Source organism: Sorex fumeus, unplaced genomic scaffold (assembly GCF_029834395.1).
Source record: "Sorex fumeus unplaced genomic scaffold, SorFum_2.1 ptg000019l, whole genome shotgun sequence".
Lineage (NCBI taxonomy): Eukaryota > Metazoa > Chordata > Mammalia > Eulipotyphla > Soricidae > Sorex > Sorex fumeus.
Genome location: NW_026606076.1, coordinates 42,135,756 through 42,157,028, shown reverse-complemented (window position 1 = coordinate 42,157,028; position 21,273 = coordinate 42,135,756). Strand labels below are relative to the sequence as shown.

Below are 21,273 nucleotides of genomic sequence, written 5' to 3'. Positions count from 1 at the left end.
CCTCCAATCATTTGGGAAAAGATGAGTAAGAAGAGGCTGCTAAAATCTCTGGACTGGGAGGAATAGAGACGTTATTGGCGCCCGCTCGAGTATTTTGATGACCAACAGGATGACAGTGATACAGTGATAGTGAATAATCATAATAAAATAAAATAAAAAGAAAGAAAATGCACAAAGCCTTGAGCCCTGGGACTGGATGGTACAGGGCTACCATGTTCGCCTTGCATGGGACCATCCCGGCTGCATCCCCAGCATCTCATCGAGTCCTGCCAGGAGTGATCCCTGAGCAGTGCCAGGTATGCCCCGCCCGGCCTTCACCCTACCTGCCCCCATAAAAAGGAGAAACAAGGGAGTGACCTTGTTTCCGCTGACCTCGCGGCCAAGGGCAAGCTTGACCCGGAGGAAATGAGGCGTCTGGAGGTGGTGGGAGGGGTTTTTGCTTTCTTCGGCTTCCAAGTATTTAGGGTTCAAGGTGTGGGTGGGGGTCAGCTGAGTTCAGTGATGGTTGAGAGGTGTGGTATGTCACAGGAAGACCAGATCGTGCGGATACCCAAAGTCAGGGGGTACAGAATGATTAGCCATGCTCCCCCAGGCCCCTTGGGGGGCTTGTCCAGGCTGGTCTGGGAGGGTGTGTGTGTGTGTGTGTATGTGTGTGTGTGTGTGTGTGTGTGTGGTGGTATATCCTCTGAGCTCCTGGGGTCTGGGAGGCACAGTTGTGTATTAAGGGGTACGTGAAGGGGGCTGGAGCAATAGCACAGTGGGTAGGGCGTTTGCCTTGCACCCGGCCAACCTGGGTTCGATTCCCAGCATTCCATAGGATCCCCCGAGCACTGTCAGGAGTGCATCGCCGGGTGTGACCCAAAAAGCCAAAAAACAAAAATGGGGTACGTGAAGAGACATCCGCGCTGGGGGCGGGAGAGAAATTGGGTGGGCAGATGAGGCCCCTCTGCCAATTCTAGACACGCAGCCCCGGGCCTCCCCTGCCTGTGTGCCCGTGTGCCATTAGCTCCCCGCAGGTCAAGGGTAAACCCTCGTGCTCACCGTTCTTGCTGGGGTCATACTGGGCACAGCCGACAGCTAGCTTCTCCAGCTGGGCACAGCACCTCCATCTTCCATCCAGCCAGAAGTTCGGGTGGTACTTGGGTACCAGGCTGTTGTTGTTCCGTGTTTCTGGAAAGGGGCCATGGAGTCATTTATACCTGGTCAGTGAAGGCCCTATGCCACCTTACAACACCCCCCACTGCCCCAGCCAGGCCCAGAACTACAGAAACCAGAGACCCCCACCCCCACCCCGGCTGCTGGCTGAGCTTAGGGGAGGGGCCAAAGCATCCTCCTTTACCCAGGCTTCTCTGCTCACATCATCTGGTTTGGTCTGAGCCTCAGTTTCCCCACTGTGCCGTGAGGGCTCAACCTGAGGTGCCCAGGCAGATGGAGCTAATGCAGGTGCTCACCCTGACACACACACACACACACACACACACACACACACACACACACACTCACACACCCCTCTCCTACCTGGACCCACAGAGCCGGCTTTTATCCTAGAGGGATATCCTATGCCTTTTGCTTTTGGCTTTTGGGTGCTCAGGGCTGAGTCCTTCCAAGCCTCAACCCCAGCCTGTGGCGTGGAAGTTGGATTCTGAACAGGGCTTGCTTTGTATACGGGGCTTTGCACGTGCGAAGCCTGGGTTCTGCCCAGGCCCTTGTGTGGGCCCCTGAGTTTGGGTGTGTGCCCCCTAGTCACACAGAAAGTTACTAGAATGATTGACATTTCTTATTATTTGGAGCAATAGCACAGCGGGTAGGGCGTTTGCCTTGCACGCAGCCAGCCCGGCTGAGCCGGGTTCGATTCCTCCGCCCCTCTCGGAGAGCCCGGCAAACTACCGAGAGTATCTCGCCCGCACGGCAAAGCCTGGCAAGCTCCCCGTGACGTATTCGATATGCCAAACAGTAACAACAAGTCTCACAATGGAGACGTTACTGGGCCCACTCGAGCAAATCTATGAACAGCGGGAGGACAGTGTTTGTTTGTATTATCATTATCATCATGTTTTGTTTTGGGAGGTGACACCCAGCCAGCGGTACACAGGGGCTATTTTCAGCTCCTTACTTAGGGTACCATGAGGTGCCAAGGAATAAAACCAGGCTTCCTGCATTGCAACTTTGTGTTTTTGGGGGGGTTCGGGTCTTTTTTTTTTCTTTTGGGTCACTCCTGGCTCTGCACTCAGGAATTACTCCTGGCAGTGCTCAGGGGACCCTGTGGGATGCCAGGGATCGAACCTGGGTTGTCCGCATGTGAGGCAAATGCCCTCGCAGCTGGACTACGGCTCTGGCCCTTGCATGCAAATTTGAACTTTCTCCACAGCTCTCCTCCCCATTCTCCTCCTCCTTCCTCTTTGCCAGGGCTTTGTCCTTGCCCTTCCTCTTCTTCTTCCTCCTTTCTTTTTTGTTTTGATTTTGGTTTTGGGAGAGGGCGGGGCAGGGGGGCGCCCAGGCAGTGGTGTTCAGGGCTGACTCCTGGCTCTGCACTCAGGGAGATCACTCCTGGTAGGTTCGGGGGACCCTCCGTGGGAGCCGGGGGTTGAACCCGGGTAAGTCACAGGCAAGGCCAGCGCCCTCCCCGCTGTGCTACAAGGCTCTGACCCCTTGGCGGGGGTGAGCGTGGGTGGCAGCCCACCCGCTGGGTATATTCCGTAGAGATCGAGGTGAATCTGTCAAACGGTGCCGTCAGCCTCAGCCTTAGCTCAGAGCCTGCGAGCCACAGGGCACAGGGGCACTCGGCCCGACCCTCCCCTTTCTGGTTGTGGCACCCTCCCCCAAGTCCCAGGTTGGGAGCCCCCACCCCCGCCAAGGGAGGGATGCATGCTCGCCGACTGGAGTGGCGGGTGCCACCAACAGGAGCCCCCCGGGAACATACCTTCCTTCAGCGCCAGCACCCAGCGCTGCCGGCTCTCGCGGTCGGGAGAGAACACGTAGAGGATGTAGTTGTCGTGCATGACCTGGGGACACGCAGGGGTTCAGGGGTTCAGCTGTGGGCCCCGGGGGGTGGACAGCTGGTCGCGGGATGCAATGGGGGAGCAGGCACGGGTTGTTCAGGAAGGCCAATATCTGGGTGATGGGGGGCGGAGGGTGGCGGGTCCCTTCTGTCCTGATGTCCGGGGGCAACTACAGGGAAAATAAATCTCAGGGCTTGGGGCTGGAGCGATAGCACAGCGGGGAGGACGTTTGCCTTGCACGTGGCCGACCTGGGTTCGATTCCCAGCATCCCATAGGGTCCCCCGAGCACCGCCAGGAGTAATTCCTGAGTGCATAAGCCAGGAGCCATCCCTGGGTATTGCTGAGAAAAGAAAAAAAAATAAATCTCACAGCTTGGGACTGGAGCAATAGTACAGCGGGGAGGGTGTTTGCCTTGCACACGGCCGACCTGGGTTCGATTCCCAGCATCCCATAGGGTCCCTGGAGCACCGCCAGGAGTAATTCCTGAGGGCAGAGCCAGCAGTAACCCCTGTGCATTGCCGGGTGTGACCCAAAAAGCAAAATAATAATAATAATAATAATAATAATAAAATCTCACAACTTGAGACTGGAGCAATAGCACAGCTGGCAGGATGTTTTCCTTGCACACGGCCAACCTGGGTTCGATTCCCTGCACCCCATATGGTCCTCCGAGCACCGCCAGGAGTAATTCCTGAGTGCAGAGCTAGGAGTAACCCCTGTGCATCGCCGGGTGTGACCCGAAAAGAAAAAAAATCTCATGGTTTAAGGCATAGGTCTCAGCTTCCGATGCCCACCAAGACCCTGCTGCCCTCAGAGAGCTAGAGAATAAGCTCTCTACTCCCAGAGATGGTAACTCTCCTAGTGCGTGTTCTCTCTCTCTCTCTCTCTCTCTCTCTCTCTCTCTCTCTCTCTCTCTCTCTCTCTCTCTCCCCAGGACTAAAAAAAAAGATTTTTTTTTTCATCTTGGCATACGTGTGAGTAATCTATTTGCCAACACATGTCTCGCTGGGATTTATTTCAAAGACAAGCATAAGATAGCCAAAGAGTTTCCCCAAATAGTCCGCCCTCTCCCCCTCCGAGTGCCTACTGCCCACTGGACCCCTAGGGACCCAGGGCGTGTTTCAAGACTGGAGGCTGCCCTGGACCTGGGCTGGTCCACTCTCTTGAGAATGCCCACATGTCTTTCTCTTGAGTCCCTGTGCAGGGTTGGGTGGGGGTGGGGGTGTTAGTTATGGGGAAATGTGGGTTGTCCCGGGGTTAGAGCCATAGCACAGTGGGGAAGGCGCTGGCCTTGTTATGTGGCCGATCTGGGTTCGATACCCAGCATCCCATATGCTCTCCTGAGCACTTTCAGGAGTCATCTCTGACTGCAGAGCCAGGAGTAACCCCTGAGTATCTATAGGTGTGGCGCGCTCCCTGAAATAAAAAAAAAAAACCCAATGTGGATTGTCCCTGGGTGTGACTCAGGGGTGGAGCCTGTTAGGGAGAAGGCCCTGGGTTTGATTCCTGGCCCCCCTGGCACCAGGACCCCCGCTGGGGGTGGTCTCCCTAGTGGTAGAAAGAAAGAAGTTGCTAAGGCAGAATCTCACCCCACAGACTGGGCAGCAAGAGGCCTGGGCTCATGTGGGCTGTGTAAGGCTTTTGTTCTTGTTTTTAAGAAATATTGTTGGGCCGGAGTGGTAGCACAGTGGGGAGGGTGTTTGCCTTTCATGTGGCCAACCCAAGTTCGATTCCCAGCATCCCATAGAGATCTCCGAGCACCACCAGGAGTAATTCCTGAGGGCAGAGCCAGGAGTAACCCCTGAGCATCGCTGGATGTGATACAAAAAGAAAGAAAGAAAAAAAAGAAATATTGTTGGGCTGGAAGGATAGCACAGTGGAGAGGGCATTTGCCTTGCATGCGGCCAACCCAGGTTCAATCCCCAGCATCCCATAGGGTCCTCCAAGCACACCGCCAGGAGTAATTCCTGAGTGCAAAGCCAGGAGTCAGCCCGGAGCATCGCTGTGTGTAACCCAAAACACACACACACACACACAAGAAATGTTGTTTTGGGGCCACACCCGGCGGTGCTCAGGGCTGACTCCTGGCTCTGTGCTCAAGGATCACTCCTGGCAGGCTGGGGGTGGGCGGGGGGCCATATGGGATGCTGGGGATTGAACCCGGCTGGGTTGTCTGCAAAGGAAGTGCATGACCTTCTGTTCTAATGGCTCCAGCCCCTGAGCCTTGGGTTGTTTGTTTGTTTGTTTGTTTGTTGCTTTTTGTGTCACACCTGGCGATGCTCAGGGGTTACTCCTGGCTTTGCACTCAGGAATCACTCCTGGCGGTGCTCAGGGGACCCTATGGGATACTGGGAATCGAACCTGGGTTGCCTGTGTGCAAGGCAAACGCCCTACCCGCTGTGCTATCTCTCCAGTCCCAGCCTTGGGGTTTTTAACTGTCTGCTCGATGCAGTTGGAACCTCCCGTGAGAGGTGGGGGGCCCCCGGGGGAAGAGGGGAAGGAGAAAGGGTTACTCTGCCAGGATTCGGGGCACCTTAGGTGGGACGTAAACGATCTGATAAAGAACAAAGTGGAATGGAAGGAACACGGCAACTTCCTCGAACCCCACGCCAGGCCCTCCCCATCCCCCGCCTTCTTGCAGTGAGGGACCGTCTCTGCCCCTCCCCCACCGCAGGGCTGGCATTGCTCCCTGCCCCCACAAGCGTGCGCCCACCTGGAATGGGTACTTGTAGTGGCAAGGGACGCTGACATCGCTCTTCACGATCTCCACGCACTTGATTCTCGAGAGTTCGATGGAGCCCTTGAGTGTCCGCTTTTTCTGGGGGGCGGGGAGGAGGGACAAGCACAGAGAAGAACAATGGAGGGGGCCCTGCGGAGGGTTCAGGTCACCTCTGGGCCCCCTCTGCTGGGTGGGATCCGTTTTTCCCCTCTTTTTAAATTTTTATTCTTTGGGGGGGCCACACCCAGTGGTGCTCAGGGCTTCCTCCTGGTTCCTCATGCAGAGACCATCCCTGGCGGTACTCAGGGGACCCTTTGAGATGCTGGGGTTGGCCACGAGCAAGACAAGTGTCCTCCTTGCGGTAATACGGCTCCAGCCCTTCCCCATAGAAACTTTCGTTTATTAGTTTGGTTTGGGGGCCCACACCCAGAAATGCCCAGGGGTTTACTCCTGGCTCTGCACTCGGAATAGCTCCTTGGCAGTGCTCAGGGGACCATACAGGATGCTGAAGGATGCTGAGGATGGAGTCTAGGTTGGTCATATGCAAGGCAAGTGCCCCACCCAGTATACTGTCTCTCAGACTCCCTCCCCATAGAGTTGATTTTCTTTCTTTCTTTCTTTCTTTCTTTCTTTCTTTCTTTCTTTCTTTCTTTCTTTCTTTCTTGGCCACACCTAGTGATGCTCAGGGGTTATTTTTATTTTTCCTTTTGGCTTTTTGGGTCCCACCCGGCAATACACAGGGATTACTCCTGGCTCTGCACTCAGGAATTACTCCTGCTGGTGCTCAGGGCACTCTATGGGATGCTGGAGATCGAACCTGGGTCGACTGCGTGAAAGGCAAACGCCCTCCCACTGTCCTATGGCTTTGGACCCTTCCCATAGAATCATTTTTTTGGTTTTTGGGGTCACACCCGGCGATGCTCGGGGGTTACTCCTGGCTCTGCACTCAGGAATCACCCCTGGCAGTGCTCAGGGGACCCTATGGGATGCTGGGAATCAAACCCGGGTCGACTGTGTTCAAGGCAAATGCTGTCCTATCGCTTTGGCCCCTCCCCATAGAATCTTAATGGGAGATTTTGCGCTTGGCATTTTAGTTTTTCCAGTCTTCCCCTAGAAAAAATGAAAAAGACACAAGTCATAGTCTAAGGGCGCCGTTTTAACCTGATGGATGCTCTCATCGGTCCCTGGGTCCCCAGTGGCACTCTGTGCTCGCTGAGACTCGAGTTTCATGATGCGACGTATTTGGAGCCGCCTCACATCTGACTTCGGTTCCCGTGCCCGATGACTCATCATTACTATTTTTTAATTTTGGTGGCCTCCCAAAGCCTGGCAAGCTACCCGTGACGTATTCAATATGCCAAACACAGTGACAATAAGTCTCACAACGAACACGTTACTGGGCCTGCTCGAGCAAATCAATGAACAGGAGGACAGTGCTACAGTGGTGGCCTCCCAAACTGAGCTAGGGCTGGGGGTGCAGGGTGTGTGTGGCGGGGAGGGGGGACAGGGCCACTCCCATCAACGTCTGGCTAATTTGGCCCAGAGCTTCTGTGTTTGGGGCTGGATTGATAGCACAGCAGTAGGGCGTTTGCCTTGCGTGCAGCCAGTTCAGCTGAGCCGGGTTCGATTCCTCTGCTCCTCTTGGAGAGCCTGGCAAGCTACCAAGAGTAGCTTGTCCGCACAACAAATCCTGGCAAGCTCCCCGTGATGTATTTGATATGCCAAAAACACAGTAACAACAAGTCTCAAAAAATGGAGACGTTACTGGGCCCGCTCGAGCAAATCAATGAACAACGGGAGGAGAGTGTTTCACAGTGTGTTTTCTGTGTTTGTACCGGGGCTGTGTCTGCCTGTGCTGAGGGCGGGGTGTTGGGGACCAGACTCGGGGTCCTGCACTTGTAAGGTCCAACTCCGTGCATCTCACGCCCCAGCCCTGGAAACTTATTCCCGAGCTGCGTGGCTTCAAGAAACCCAGAGATTTCTCCTCTAATTTAGGTGATCATTTTTTTGAGGGGGGCAGTGATGGGGCCACATCTGGTGATGCCCAGGGAGAACTCCTGGCTCTGCACTCAGGATTCACTCCTGATGGTGCTCGGGGGACCCTAAGGGATGTGGGGACAGAACTCAAGTCATCAGCCTGCCAGACAAACGCCCTCCCTGCTGTGCTATCGCTCCAGCCCTTATATGATTTTTTTCTTGATATCTTAATAGTTGTTGCTTCCCCATGTGATTTTTTTTGTTTTTGTTTTCAGGGGACATACCCAGCTCTGTGCTGAGGGATCACTCCTTGGTGGGGCTGTGGGGACCACATGGGGTGCCGGGGATTGAACCCTGGTTGACGTCATGCATGACAAATGCCCTACTAGCTAAACTATTGATCTGGTTCCCCCTTACCCAATGTGGATTTTCCCCCCCTAGCTGCCCTTTGTTCCTTATCAGACTATGAAGGTAAAGATTTCATACTTCAGTGGGGTGTGTATGTGTGTGTGTGTGTTGGCCACATCAGTGATGCTCAGGGGTTATTCCTGGCTCTGCACTCAGGAATCACTCCTGGTGGTGCTCCAGGGACCCTATGGGATGCCAGGGATCGAACCCAGGTTGGCCATGTGCAAAACAAATGCCCTCCCCACTGTGCTATCGTTCCAGTATCTCGTGCTCCAATGCTGAGTCACTCATTTTTTTCAGTCACTCCTGGTGGTGCTGGAAGGACCTTAAATGGTGCCAGAAATGAAACACAGATTGGCTGCAGGCAGGGCACATGCCTTCACCCCTGTGCTCTCCCTCCGGCCCTAAAACTCACTCTTACCCTACAAAACCACCTTGGGGGTGGGGGTGGCACCCTCCTGCCTCCAGCTCTTCACTTACTTAGGTGCTGGCCCCTGGGAACAGGCCTCGGGATAAGACCCAACAGAGGTCAGAAACCAGGGTGAACGTGGCCCATCTCTTGGGCTTGACCTCAGGACCCTCCACGGAGTCTCAGCAGGACCCAAGTGTGCCCCCTGCCCCCACCCGGGCACACCACAGCCGGGGCCCGCCCCTGGAAAGCAGGGCTGGTCTGTAATCATCCCCCACAACCCGGCTATTTCCGAGAAATGCCAGGGTGGGCCCTTCCAAGGAAGCCACAACAAAGCCACGGAGAGGGCGCCTGACGTCCACCCAACCCCCCCTGGCCTTGTCTCGGTCTGTCTGGCTCCAGGGTGGGCGGCAGGCTGTGTGTGTGTGTGTGTGTGTGTGTGTGTGTGTGTATGCAGACTCAACCATAGCCTTGGCCTGGTCTGGACTTTGGGTCCTCAGCGGTCCACATGACACTGAACCTCCCCGACCCCAACATGTAAGTGTCACAGATGCCCCCTCTCATCACCCTGTGCCCGACCCGGGTGGGCTGGCACCAATCTGACCCCTCCCTGACTTTCAGGGTAGGGGGGAAGGAAGGTGTGTGAATCCTGAGTGTCCTGGGGGGTGGGTAGGGGGCCGGCAGGGCAGGTTCTACAGATACTCCCTCCCTTTGAATCATCATCGTATCTCCAGCTTCATCAACCCTCGCCAGCGTCCCCGTTTTACAGCTGAGGCAACTCAGCTTAGAGCAGCCGTGCCAAGGGGCCCAGATATGCGCTAGTATAGCGGGGTGGTTGGGCATTTGCCTGGCACCTAGCCAACCTGGGTTTGATCACCCCGAGCACCTCCAGGAATGATCCCTGAGCACAGAGCCAGGAGTCAGCCCTGACTGAGCACTGCTAGGTGTGGTGCCAATAACCATTCAAATAGGGGAGGGGCTGGGGGCTGGGGTGATAGCACAGCAGGAGGATGTTTGCCTCGCACGCGGCCGACCCGGGTTCAATTCCCAGCATCCCATAGGGTCCTCCGAGCACCGTCAGGAGTCATTTCTGGGTGCATGAGCCAGGAGTAACCCCTGTGCATCGCCGGGTGTGACTCAAAAAGCAAAATAAATAAATAAATAAATAGGGGAGGGGTGCCTAGGAAGTGGGGGAAACCCCCCTGCTCCAGTCCCAGGAGGATGTCCAAAGCTGCCCCCGGCACTAAGGAGTCCATCTGGGACAGTTTCCCCAAGCTGCCACCAGGCAGTCCCCAGACACACAAGTGACCGCTGCGTGCAGAGCACAGAATAGCCCCTGAGCATCCTCAGGTAGGGCCCCAAAACCAAAAATGCATCACGAAGTGGGAATGAGCAGTCTTGGAATAAAGCTGGAATGATACAGCAGGTGAGGGTTTGTTCCCCAGAATCCCATAGGGCCCCCCCTGGGCACCGGCAGGAGTGATTCCTGAGAGTTGTGCTTGCTGGGCACACAGGGGACCCGGCGCCCCCAAACCGAAAATACAGCACAAAGTGGCAATCATCTGTCCTGGAACTGGAGCCAGAGTAATCACAGAGTGGGGAGGGTGGTGCTGGCCTTGCACGCAGCAGACCCGGGTTCAATGCCAGCATCCCATAGGGTCCCCCAAGCACTGCCTGGGGTAAAAGCCCTCAGCACTGCTAAGTGTGCCCCCCCCTCCAAAAAAAAGAGTCTGGGAATCTTAGAGTTTATGGAAAGGAATTTCTTTGGTTTCTGTTGTGATGTCCCTCTTTTCATTTCTGATTCGGTTTATTAGGGTTCTCTCTCTCTCTCTCTCTCTCTCTCTCTCTCTCTCTCTCTCTCTCTCTCTCTCTCTCTTTCTGTGAGTCTTTCTAGTGGTTTGTCAATCTTGGTTTCATAGACCTTTCAGATTGTTTTTTGGGGCTGACCCAGGTTCGATTCCTCCGCCCCTCTCGGAGAGCCCGGCAAGCTACCAGAGTTTCTCGCCTGCACGGCAAAGCCTGGCGAGCTACCCGTGACATATTCGATATGCCAAACACAGTAACAACAAGTCTCACAACAGAGACATTACTGGGCCCGCTTGAGCAAAATCAAACAACGGGAGGACAGTGCAGTGCAATTTCTGCTCTAAGTTTTGTTATTTCTTTCCTTCAGCCTGGTTTGGGCTCTTTTTTGTTAAGTTCATGGAGAGGTGAGGAGAGAGTTCCATGAACAATTACAGCAAGCTCCGACCCTCCTCTCCTTCCCAAGGGCTGCCTGCAAACATGACTTATTCGTTTCCTCAGTTTGGAGACTTAGCTTTCCGTGCCGGCTTCATGTCTGGGCAGATGAGGAGTCAGCCAACACCCTTTAGTCACTGGAGAGAGAACACAGGGGCTAAAGCATTTCCCTTGCATGCAGCTGACCCAGGTTCATATGCGGCCACCCCGTCGGGCCCCCATCTCCAAGCTCCACCAGGATCGACCCCTGAGCACAGAGCCAGGAGGAAGCCCTGAGCACCACTGGGTGTGGCCCCCGAACAGTAGCACTGTAGCACTGTCCTCTCGTTGTTCATCGATTTGCTCGAGCGGGCCCAGTAACGTCTCCATTGTGAGACTTGTTATTGCTGTGTTTGGCATATTGAATACGTCACAGGTAGCTTGCCAGGCTTTGCCGTGCGGATGAGATACTCTCAGTAGCTTGCTGGGCTCTCCGAGAGGGATGGGGGAATCGAACCCGGCTCTGCCAGGTCAGCGGCTTGCAAGGCAAACACCCTACAGCTGTGCTATCGCTCCAGCCCCAAAACAGTAACAACCAAATAATACCCTTTAACCAGCCACGCTGGGCTGTGTTCACGCCGCCCGGCCACTGCTGATGCTTTCCTTTGTGAAATCAGGGCACCACTGCGGGGCTCGCTTTGGACCTCCTGTGGCTGTTTTTCCTACGTGTGCCAAGATGAGGGTTTCTTTTTTGTTTTGTTTTGTTTTTGGGTCACACCCGGCAATGCTCAGGGGCTACTCCTGGCTCTGCACTCAGGAATTACTCCTGGCGGTGCTCAGGGGACCATATGGGATGCTGGGAATCGGACCCGGTCGACCGCGTGCAAGGCAAATGCCCTACCCGCTGTGCTATTGCTCCAGCCCCCAAGATGAGGGTTTCTGCTGTAACTTCCTCCCTCTGTTGTCCCCCTTGCCCTGTGCCCATGCTCTGGGGATTCTGCTGAGGTGGGTACACAGCAGGGAGGGGCCAGGCACCTGCAGGGTGAGGGAGCTTTGTGTGTGTGCGTGTGTGTGTGTGTGTGTGTGTGTGTGTGTGTGTGTGTGTAAGACTGTACCAGGCCAACTAGAGCCTGGGGTATGCCATGGGGCTGATTGTAACCCCTGAAGGAATAGGGGGACACAGAAACAGGTGGACTCCTGTGAATAGCAGTGACACATGGCCCCCGGAAGTGTTCATTGGCGGAAGATGGCAGATGAACATGCAAATAGCCCTTAAAAATATTTTTAAATTTATTTTGGCTTTTTGGGTCACACCTGGCAATGCAGAGGGGTTACTCCTGGCTCTGCACTCAGGAATTACTCCTGGCGGTGCCTAGGGGACCATATGGGATGCTGGGGATCGAGCCTGGTCAGCCACATGCAAGGCAAATGCCCTCCCCACTGTGCTATCGCTTCAGCCCTGAAGAGAGCCATTGACATAGCACTTCTGTCCCTTCCTGCATGTCCTGCCACCTGGGCAAGTCACCTTTTGAACGGATAAATGGTATTTGGTGGGTTTTCCTGCACGTGGTAGGAACCTTTGCTGCATCCCTGGCTATAGTCTCCAATGCCAAGAGCGACCCCTCCCCTCTCTTTCCCTCACCCCTCCAGTGCCCCAAATTCCAGCATGCCTTGCTAATGTCCCTGGGTGGCCATGGAGGAGGGCCACTGTGAGGCAGGTAGGACACATCTTTGGCAAGGTCACTCATTCCTCATTGCAATGACTTGGGAAGAAACTTGGGAAAAGGACTTCCTGTTCTTCATCTAGGATACATTTTGGGGGGATGGGGTCAGTAGCAGAGCACGTCTTATGTGCGTTCAATCCCCAGAATAAAATGTGTGTGTGTGTGTGTGTGTGTGTGTGTATGGGGCTGGAGCTATAGTACAGTGGGAAGGGCATTTGCCTTGCACGCAGCTGACCCAGGTTCGATTCCCAGCATCTCTTGAGCACCACCAGGAGTAATTCCTGAGTGCAGAGCCAGGAGTAACCCTTGTGGGTTGCTGGGTGTGACCCAAAAAAGCAATATATATATACATATATATATATACATATATATATATATAGGGGCCACATTTGCCAGCGCTCAGGGTCCTATCGTTCTGGCCCCTCAACAGCCTTATTTTAAATCCATGTCATGAAATACTATGCAACCATAAAAAAGGATCAGAAGAATGATGTTATCAACACCCCCTTCTCCCCCTCCCCTACCAAACTGACAGGGGTGAGGATTGGGAGCAGCCAGAGGGGCATGTGTCTCAACGCACTAGGACCTGAGTCTGGTCCCTGGTATCGTGTGTTCCGTGAGCACTGCCAGGTGAGTCCCTGGAGCTGAGCTCTGCTGCACAGCCTTGAACCCTGCCCCCAGGGCATAGCCCCTCTCCTCCCAAGAGAAGAATGATACTCTTTTGTTTCTGTTTGTGTGTGTGTGTGTGTGTGTGTGTGTGGCCTTTTTGTTTGTCTTATGGCCACGTCCAGTGAGGCACAGGGCTGATTCTTGGTTCTGTGCTCCGGGATCACTCCTTGTGGGTTCAGGGGACTATTTAGGGTGCCAGGGATTGAACCACAGTAAAGCTATATGGTTACTCTGGTTCCCAAAGTGATACTCTTGTATATGAATGCCAACCACAGGAAAGGTGAGGATGTGTTTAAGCTGCATTACAATGGATCACTGTCACTGTCACTATCCTCCTCCCTGTTGTTCATTGATTTGCTCCAGCACGCCCAGTAACGTCTCCATTGTGAGACTTGTTGTTACTGTGTTTGGCAGATCGAATATGTCATGGGGAGCTTGCCAGGCTTTGCTGTGCAGGCGGGATACTCTCTGTAGCTTGCTGGACTCTTCGAGAGGGGCAGAAGAATCGAACCTGCGTCGGCCACGTGCAAGGCAAACGCCCTACCAGTTGTGCTATCACTCCAACCCCAATATGTTATGTGTGTGTGTGTGTGTGTGTGTGTGTGTGTGTGTGTGTATACCCCGGCAATACTCAGGGGTTACTCCTGGCTCTGCACTGAGGAATTACTCCTGGTGCTGCTTGGGGGACCCTATGGGATGCTGGGGATGGAACCCGGGTCAGCTGCATGCAAGGCAAACACCCTTCCCGCTGTGCTATCGCTCCAGCAACCCCGCCCCCACCCCACTTTAAAAAAAAAAAAAAGAAAGTGTTGGCTCTCTGACTTTCTAATGATCTCTGTATATTTGGAGTTTGGGGGCCATGTCCGCCGTGCTCAGGGCTTCTTCCTGTTCTGAGCTCAGGGCTCACTTCTGGTGGAGACTGGGTTTTTTTTCTGCCGTACCAGGATTGAACCGATTGAGCCAAATGCAAGATAAGCGCCTTAACTCCTATCCTCTCACTCGGGCCCTTAATCATTATTTATTTGGCCAGGGGGGGAGAGTGGCCCTGCTCGGTCTTTGGTTTCTGCCGGTGAAACCAAAAGACACAGCATCTCAAATCTCCCCTTGGGCTCTGTCTCCTGGGAGCAGGGAACAGACACTGTAGCTGGGGTCTCAGCCTCCGGGGCCTGCCACCCCCAGGTTCTCAAGGCCAGCGAGAAAATTCTGCAAGATCTGCTTTTCTGGAGAATGGGGGAGTGGGTGGGTGTTACCACCAGTGTGTGGTGTGTGTGTGTGTGTGTGTGTGTGTGTGTGTGTGTGTGTGTGTGCGCACGTGCATGTGTAGGTTTTGCACTTTGGAAAACTTTTTGTTTTGAGGTCACATCCGGCGATATGCTCAGGGCTGATTCCTGGCTCTGCACTCGAACCCGGGTCAACCACGTACAAGTGCCCTCCCTACTCACTAGGCCACCCCATTCAGCGCCTGCGCTGTAGAAGACTCGAGAGGAGTCCTCACAGGGTCTTCTGGGGTGCCGGCCTCTGAGTCTGACATGAAGACACCTTGTTTTACGTGATATCCGCCCCCTTCCGGTTCAACTTCCTTCCGGAAACAAGTGCGAACCACGCCTGTATGTGCAGTGTGGCCGCAGGCAGGCACTCTCCCAGGGCAGCGAGGACCCTACTGGCCTGTCCACCATGAGATTTTTGTCTCTTAAACCAAAATGTCCTACCCAGGTCGGCCCCCAGCATCCTCCCACCAAAGTTCCATTCTCAGAGACACCCACCTACCCCTTCCCAGCTGACCCCTCACCCCCCCCCACACACACACCTCTTTCAGTTTTTTTTTTTTTTTGGAGGGAGGAGTCCGTACCCAGCAGTACTCAGTGGTTAGTCCTGGCTCTGCCCTCTGGGATCACTCCTGGGGCCAGCTATGTGCAGAGGCCAGTGAATCAGTCCCTGTGTTTGACCTCCAGCCCCCCTTGCCTTATTTATTTTGGGGGGGAAGGAAATGACACAGTGATGTTTGGGGCTGACTCCTGGCTCCTGGCTCAGGGATCACTCCTGGCGGAGCTCAGGGGGCCCTGTGGGAAGCGGGGGATCGAACTCGGGTCAGCCGCATGCAAGGCCAACACCCTCCCTGCTGGACTGTCATCCCAGCCCCATCCCTGTCTCTTCTTTGCCTTGTGAGGACGGCCAGGGCTATCTTGCCTGATGCTTTCTCAAAATGTGATTTGGTTTCTGTGACCTTGGGGTGTGCCCTCCCGCCCCCCCCCCCCCCCACATACACACACTTTCTGCTGTGCCCAGCGAAAGGACTTTAGAATGGGTGAGGGGTGGGTGGTTGCGTATCTGATTGGTCTAATTGTTATCCTGTCTGTATGTGGGAAGCAGATGTTGTAGGGAGTCTGGGGTCCCCGGGGAGCCCAATAGAAGACAGCTCAGGAAGGAGGAAGAGAGAGACAGTGACAGGACAGTGACAGATCCAGGTTTTGTGGGAAGATGATGCACAGTGGTTATTCCTGGCTCTGCGCTCAGGAATTACTCCTGGCAGTGCTTGGGGGACCATGTGGGATGCTGGGAATCAAACCCAGGTCAGCTGCATGCAAGGCAAACACCCTACCTGCTGTACCATTCCTCCGGTCCCACACTTGTTCCTGTGAATACCTCCAACGCCCCTCACCAACAGAACACAAGGAACTGGGAGTGCGTTTTGGACAGGGCCTTCTCACTTTGGTATGAAACAAAGATCGGGACCCACACCTCCCCAGAGGCAGAAAGAAAACAAAACTATCAGACCGTGAGGGCGATGCTTGCCTTGCATGTGTCGGACCCGGGTTCGATTCCCTGGTATCGCATAGGGTTCTTCCCCCCCCCAATGAACCCATCTAGGAGTGATTCCTGAGCACAGACCCGGGAGCACCGCTGGGGAGGGCGCCCCCAGCAGAAGTAAAAAAGAAAAGTTTTGCTGCAGGTCGCATTTCCAGAGCCTTCGGCTGAGAAAGAAACTTTCGCAGAAGGTGACTGTGATCGCCTGAGGCTCGCCCACTCAGAGGGAAGAAGAAAGATAAGATCTGACCTCTGTCCCCCCTCAGCTCTGTGGGAATTAGGTCATTCCTGCTGCTTCTGCAGAGGCTGTGGGATCTAGAATTAGAACTGCCGAACCAAGGGGCTTGACATCCCTGTTGGATGTCCCAGGGAAGGGCCTCTTGGTGTGTCCTGTGTGATTCCATGTGTCCCTCTTGGGAGGGGTGAGGAGGGCATCTCTCAAGGGCTGAGGCTTGGCAATTTCTAGAAATGCCCGTGCCCAGGGAATATCACGCCCAGGTGCGAACACTGGGTCCCAGAATTCCAAGCATGTGTCTCCTTCCGCTGTCACTTAAGGATGCTGAGTTTTATTTTATTTTTGGTTTGAGTCATACCTGGCAGTGCTCAGGGGTTACTCTCGGTTGTACACTCAGGAATGACCTCTGGTAGGGCTCAGGGAACACTATGGGATGCCGGGAATCAAACGTGTGTTGGTTAGGGACAGACATAGAAAGATTGCATTCATCTGGGGAATATAAAGTAACAAAATAGGAGACTAACACCCAAGAATAGCCAAGATAAGTATCAGGAGATTCACTCCATGGCTTGGAGGCCAGCCTCACATGCTGGAGGAGAAGGCAGCTCAGATAGAGAGGGGAGCACCAAGTAAAGGGTGTTGGGAGGACCCCCCCACCAGGATGAGAGATGCATACTGAAAGTAGACTATAGACCGAACATGATAGCTACTCAATGCCTCTTTTGCAAACCACAGCACCCAAAAGGAGAGAGAGAGAGAGAGAGAGAGAGAGAGAGAGAGAGAGAGAACAAAAGGGAATGCCCTGCCACAGGGGTGGGGTGGGATGGGGAGGTGGGGAGGTGGGAAGGATGCTGAGAGCATTGGAGGTGGGGAATGGGCACGAGTGGAGGGATGGATACTCAATCATTGTATAACTGAAACCCAAGCACCAAAATTTGTAAATCTACAACTGTACCTCATGGTGTTTCACTAATAAAAATTAAAAAAAAAAAAAACTGCGTTGGCCTTGTGCAAGGCAAACGCCCTCCTCACTGTGCTGTATCGTATCGGCCCCTGGGAAGCTGAATTTGAGTGGCCTCATGATGAAATGCTGGCCAAAGTCAGAATTTGGCTGCGGTGCACTGTGACCTCCCTCAGTGTCAGAAACCAATATTACATCAGTTCTTGCTTTTAGAAGCCAAAAACAAGAAAAAAAGAGGGTCGGAGTGAGAGTACAGCCACCGAACGGGTGCTTGACTAGCATGAGACTCACCTGGGTTCAATCTCCAGCACCCCATAGGGTCCTCCAAGCCCTTGCCAGGGGTGATCCCTGAGTGCAGAGCCAGGAGCGAGCCCTGAGCACTGCTGGGTGTGGCCCCCAAGCAAATAAAAATCCAAAACAAAACTATAGGTACACGGAAGGAAATCGGGCCCAACCCTCCCTGAATTCCCGTCAGCTGGAAATCGCCCAAACATGGTTGGATTTCAAAGGAAGTTCATGTTTCAGCCAGTCACGCCACATAAAATACCCTTTCAGGGTCCAGAGCGATAGCATAGCGGGAGGGCATTTGCCTTGCACGCGCTGACCCGGGTTCAATCCCCGGCATCCCTTAGGTTCCCCAAGCACCGCCAGAAGTAATTCCTTTGTGCAGAGCCAGGAGTAACCCCTGAGCATCGCTGGGTGTGACCCAAAAAGCAAACAAAACAAAATAAAACCCACCTTTTCAAACTTAGGCTTTATTGGGGGGCGGGGGGTGTGCATTGAAGCTAAGGAAACTTACACTCACTCTGGGCCCAAGAGATAATCCAAGGGTTAAGGCATTTGCCCTGTACACTGCTGACCCCCCACAAGGCCCCTCTAGGAGTGCTCCCTGAGCACTTTCAGGTGTGACACTTCCCCCCACTCCCTCAACCAAGCGTTACACTCCCTTTCTCATTGTTTTTCGGGGCAAAACCACCTCACCCCTGTCTCCCAGTGTCTCTCCCTCCCATTCCCTGAGGCTGATGCCTAGGGTCCATCTTAGCTAGCTAAGAAAAAAAAAACAAAAAAGGGGGGGGGGAAATGAAGCCCGTACCTTTCACCGTGATTCAGGCCGCTTTGGATAGAAACTGTTCTTAAAGAAAAACACACACACAAATAAAGATAGGACATACCCCAGGACGATCCTCAAAGTAGGCCAGGCTGGTTTTAGTGAGAACGAAGAAGCGGACTTTGAAGTTGGAGGGCGACGTTCTTCTCTTCTGCTGGGATTTCTTGATGAGCTGTTCCTCCAGGAGAATGGAGTTGTTCATGGTTCCACGGAGCCTCGGGAGGGGTCCTTGGGCATTGCCCCTCTCAGCACAGCCGTGGTGGTGCACTGGTGGGGAGGTACCAGGAATGCAACCCCTGGCGGGGGCCAGTTGGTTGGTCTCCGGAGAGAGTGCGGTTCAAAGGCGAGCTGTCTGCAGGATTATCTCTCTCCCCATCAACGTTCCGTCAACAGCCGAGCCTCTCTGATGTCAGAGGCCCCGACCACATCCTTTCAAAATCCACCGAGAGGCAGATGCCTGGTGCAGGCCCAGCCTTTTCTTGACAGTTTGGAGAGGTTGTCTGAAGCCCTTTCACCTCCTTCCATGCCAGGATTAGAACCTTGCTCCCCCTGGCTCAGCTCACCCAACAATGGGGGCAGAGGGGCAGCCCCCCGGAATCTACCAGCAGATTTCTACTGATCCACGCTCAGCAGAAAATCCAGGGGGCTCTGTGGATCTCCATAAGGTTCTTTTTTTTTTTGGCTCTTTGGGTCACATCCGGTGGCACTCAGGGGTTACTCCTGCCTCTGCACCCCGGAATTACTCCTAGTGGTGTTCCAGGGAACCCTATGGGATGCCGGGGATCGAACCTGGGTCAGTCGCATGCAAAGCAAACGCCCTCCCTGCTGGACTAGCCCTTTGGTCCCTCCGTGAGGTTCTTTCACCATCCTTGCCAACAATCATTAATTTATTTTTTTATTGTTTTTTTTGGGGGGGTCACACCTGGCGATGCTCAGGAGTTCCTGCTGGCTCTGCACTCAGAAATCACTCCTGGTGGTGCTCCGGGGAACCCTACGGGATGCCGGGGATCGAACCGGGTCAACCATGTGCAAGGCAAACGCCCTCCCCGCTGTTCTATCTCTCCAGCCCCAACAATGATTATTTTCAGTCTTTTTGATATCAGCACTTCTCACTGATGTGACAGTACATCTCACTGTTGAAAAAGAAAGCCTGGACTTTTCTCTCCGTGGGTGTATAGTTCGTCATAATCTTGTTTTACTTCTGTTTTGCTTATTTTCAAGCATTTGAGTCTTACCCCCCCCCCCCATTTCTGTTAGCAATTCATTTTCATTTTCTTTTGTTCGCTCGTTTGTTTGGGGGCCACACCTGGGCTAACTCCTGGCTCTGCACTCTGGGATCATTCATGGCAGGCCGGGGAGAACTGTAGGAGATGCCGGGTATCGAACTCAGACCGGCCATCTGCAAGGCAAGTGCCTCTTTCAACTGTGCCATAACTCCTGCCTGATTAATTTTCATTTTCAAAGCACCATGGTCTGAGCAGATGGCGGGTACCCTCTCTCCCTTCTCCGTTTCCTGGAGCTGGGTTTTGAGACCCCGTAGATGGTCTGTCTTGGTGGGTTCTGGAGCCCTTTTTTTAGGGACATGGTGATCGATTGACCAACTCCTTCCTGCTTCTTGCATCCTCTCAAAAGCCTTCACACCTGGGGTGAGGGGTTTCTCCAGCGGTTCTTGATTCAGAGGTGCTGAGTGGGTCCCCAGCAAAGGCATCAAAGGGGGGTGAACTCTGCAAGTTCTGGGGGTGGCCCCTGTTCTCTGGCCCTCTGTAGCCACCAGATTTTTACCCATATGCCTGAGTGGGTGTGGACTGGCCTCAGGTGTCTTTCTGATCTCAGCCCCTCTTTCTTGGAGCTCAGAACCCCCGGGGGATTTCCTGCCCAGTTTGCTTGCTTTCTCTCTCTCTTTCTCTCCCTCTCTTTTTCCCTCCCTCCCTCCCTCCTTCACTCCCTCCCTCCCTCCCTCCCTCCCTCCCTCCCTCCTTTCCTTCCTTCCTTCCTTCCTTCCTTCCTTCCTTCCTTCCTTCTTTCTTTCTTTCTTCCTTTCTTCCTTTCTTTCTTTTTCGTTCATACCCGGCAATGCACAGAGGTCACTCCTGGCTCGGCACTCAGAAATTACTCCTGGCAGTGCTCAGGGGACCATATGGGATGCCAGGGATCGAACCCAGGTTGGCCGCACGCAAGGTAAATGCCCTCCTTGCTGTGCTATTGCTCCAGCCCCTCCATTCTTTCTTCCTTTTCTTTTTTTCCCACTTTTTGGGTCACACCCAGCGGTACTCAGAGCTTATTCCTGGTTCTATAGTAAGATACTACTCCTGGCAGTGCACAGGGGACCCTATGGGATACCGGAGATTGAACCCTGGTTCACTGTGTGCAAGGCAAGCGCCCTTCCTGCTGGACTATCACTCCGGCCCTACCTCTTTTTTTTCCTTCTCTGAAAAACCTGATGAGTTCATGGGCTCCAGCCCTTGATGCGGGAGATGTTTATTTGTTTTGTTTTGTTTTGTTTTGCTTTTGGGGTCACACCTAAGTGATGCTCAAGGCTGACTCCTGGCTCTACATTCCGCAATTACTCCTGAACAGTGCTCGGGGGACCCCACGGGATGCCGGGGATGGAACCCGGGTCAGCCACATGCATGTGAGCCACATGAAGCAAGCATCCTCCCCACTGTCCTATCACTCTGGCTCTTGATGAGGGAGTTTAAGGTCACCTTGTCGCACAGATGCCCACATGCTAACAGATTACATATGAACATACAGAAGAACACAGTCCAGTTTCCTGAGCTCCTGACCCCTGCACCTTTTTTTTTTCTTTTTGGGTCACACCCAGCGATGCACAGGGGTTCCTCCTGGCTCTGCACTCAAGAATTACTCCTGGCGGTGCTCAGGGGACCCTATGGGATGCTGGGAATCGAACCCGGGTCAGCCGCGTGCAAGGCAAATGCCCTCCCCTCTGTGCTATCGCTCCAGCCCCTCCTCTCCCTCCCCCACCCTCACCTGTGTACACCTTTGTCCCAGGTGGCAAACTTGACTCTAAGGAATGCACA

The 21,273-nt window shown here is 54.0% G+C and overlaps 1 protein-coding gene across 2 annotated transcripts in view; it reads right to left on the bottom strand.

Annotated features, from left to right (window-relative positions):
• The window catches only part of ITK (IL2 inducible T cell kinase), a 46,963-nt gene extending 28,529 nt beyond the window's left edge, over window positions 1-18,434 (bottom strand). For both annotated transcript variants that reach the window (XM_056112889.1, XM_056112890.1), the window contains exons 1-4: window positions 18,297-18,434; window positions 5,714-5,818; window positions 2,921-3,002; window positions 1,042-1,170 (exon numbers count right to left, since the gene is read on the bottom strand). In XM_056112889.1, coding sequence (XP_055968864.1) covers window positions 1,042-1,170; window positions 2,921-3,002; window positions 5,714-5,818; window positions 18,297-18,434 — 454 coding nt within the window. The remainder of the gene's footprint in view (window positions 1-1,041; window positions 1,171-2,920; window positions 3,003-5,713; window positions 5,819-18,296) is intronic.
• Window positions 18,435-21,273: the final 2,839 nt, after the last annotated feature.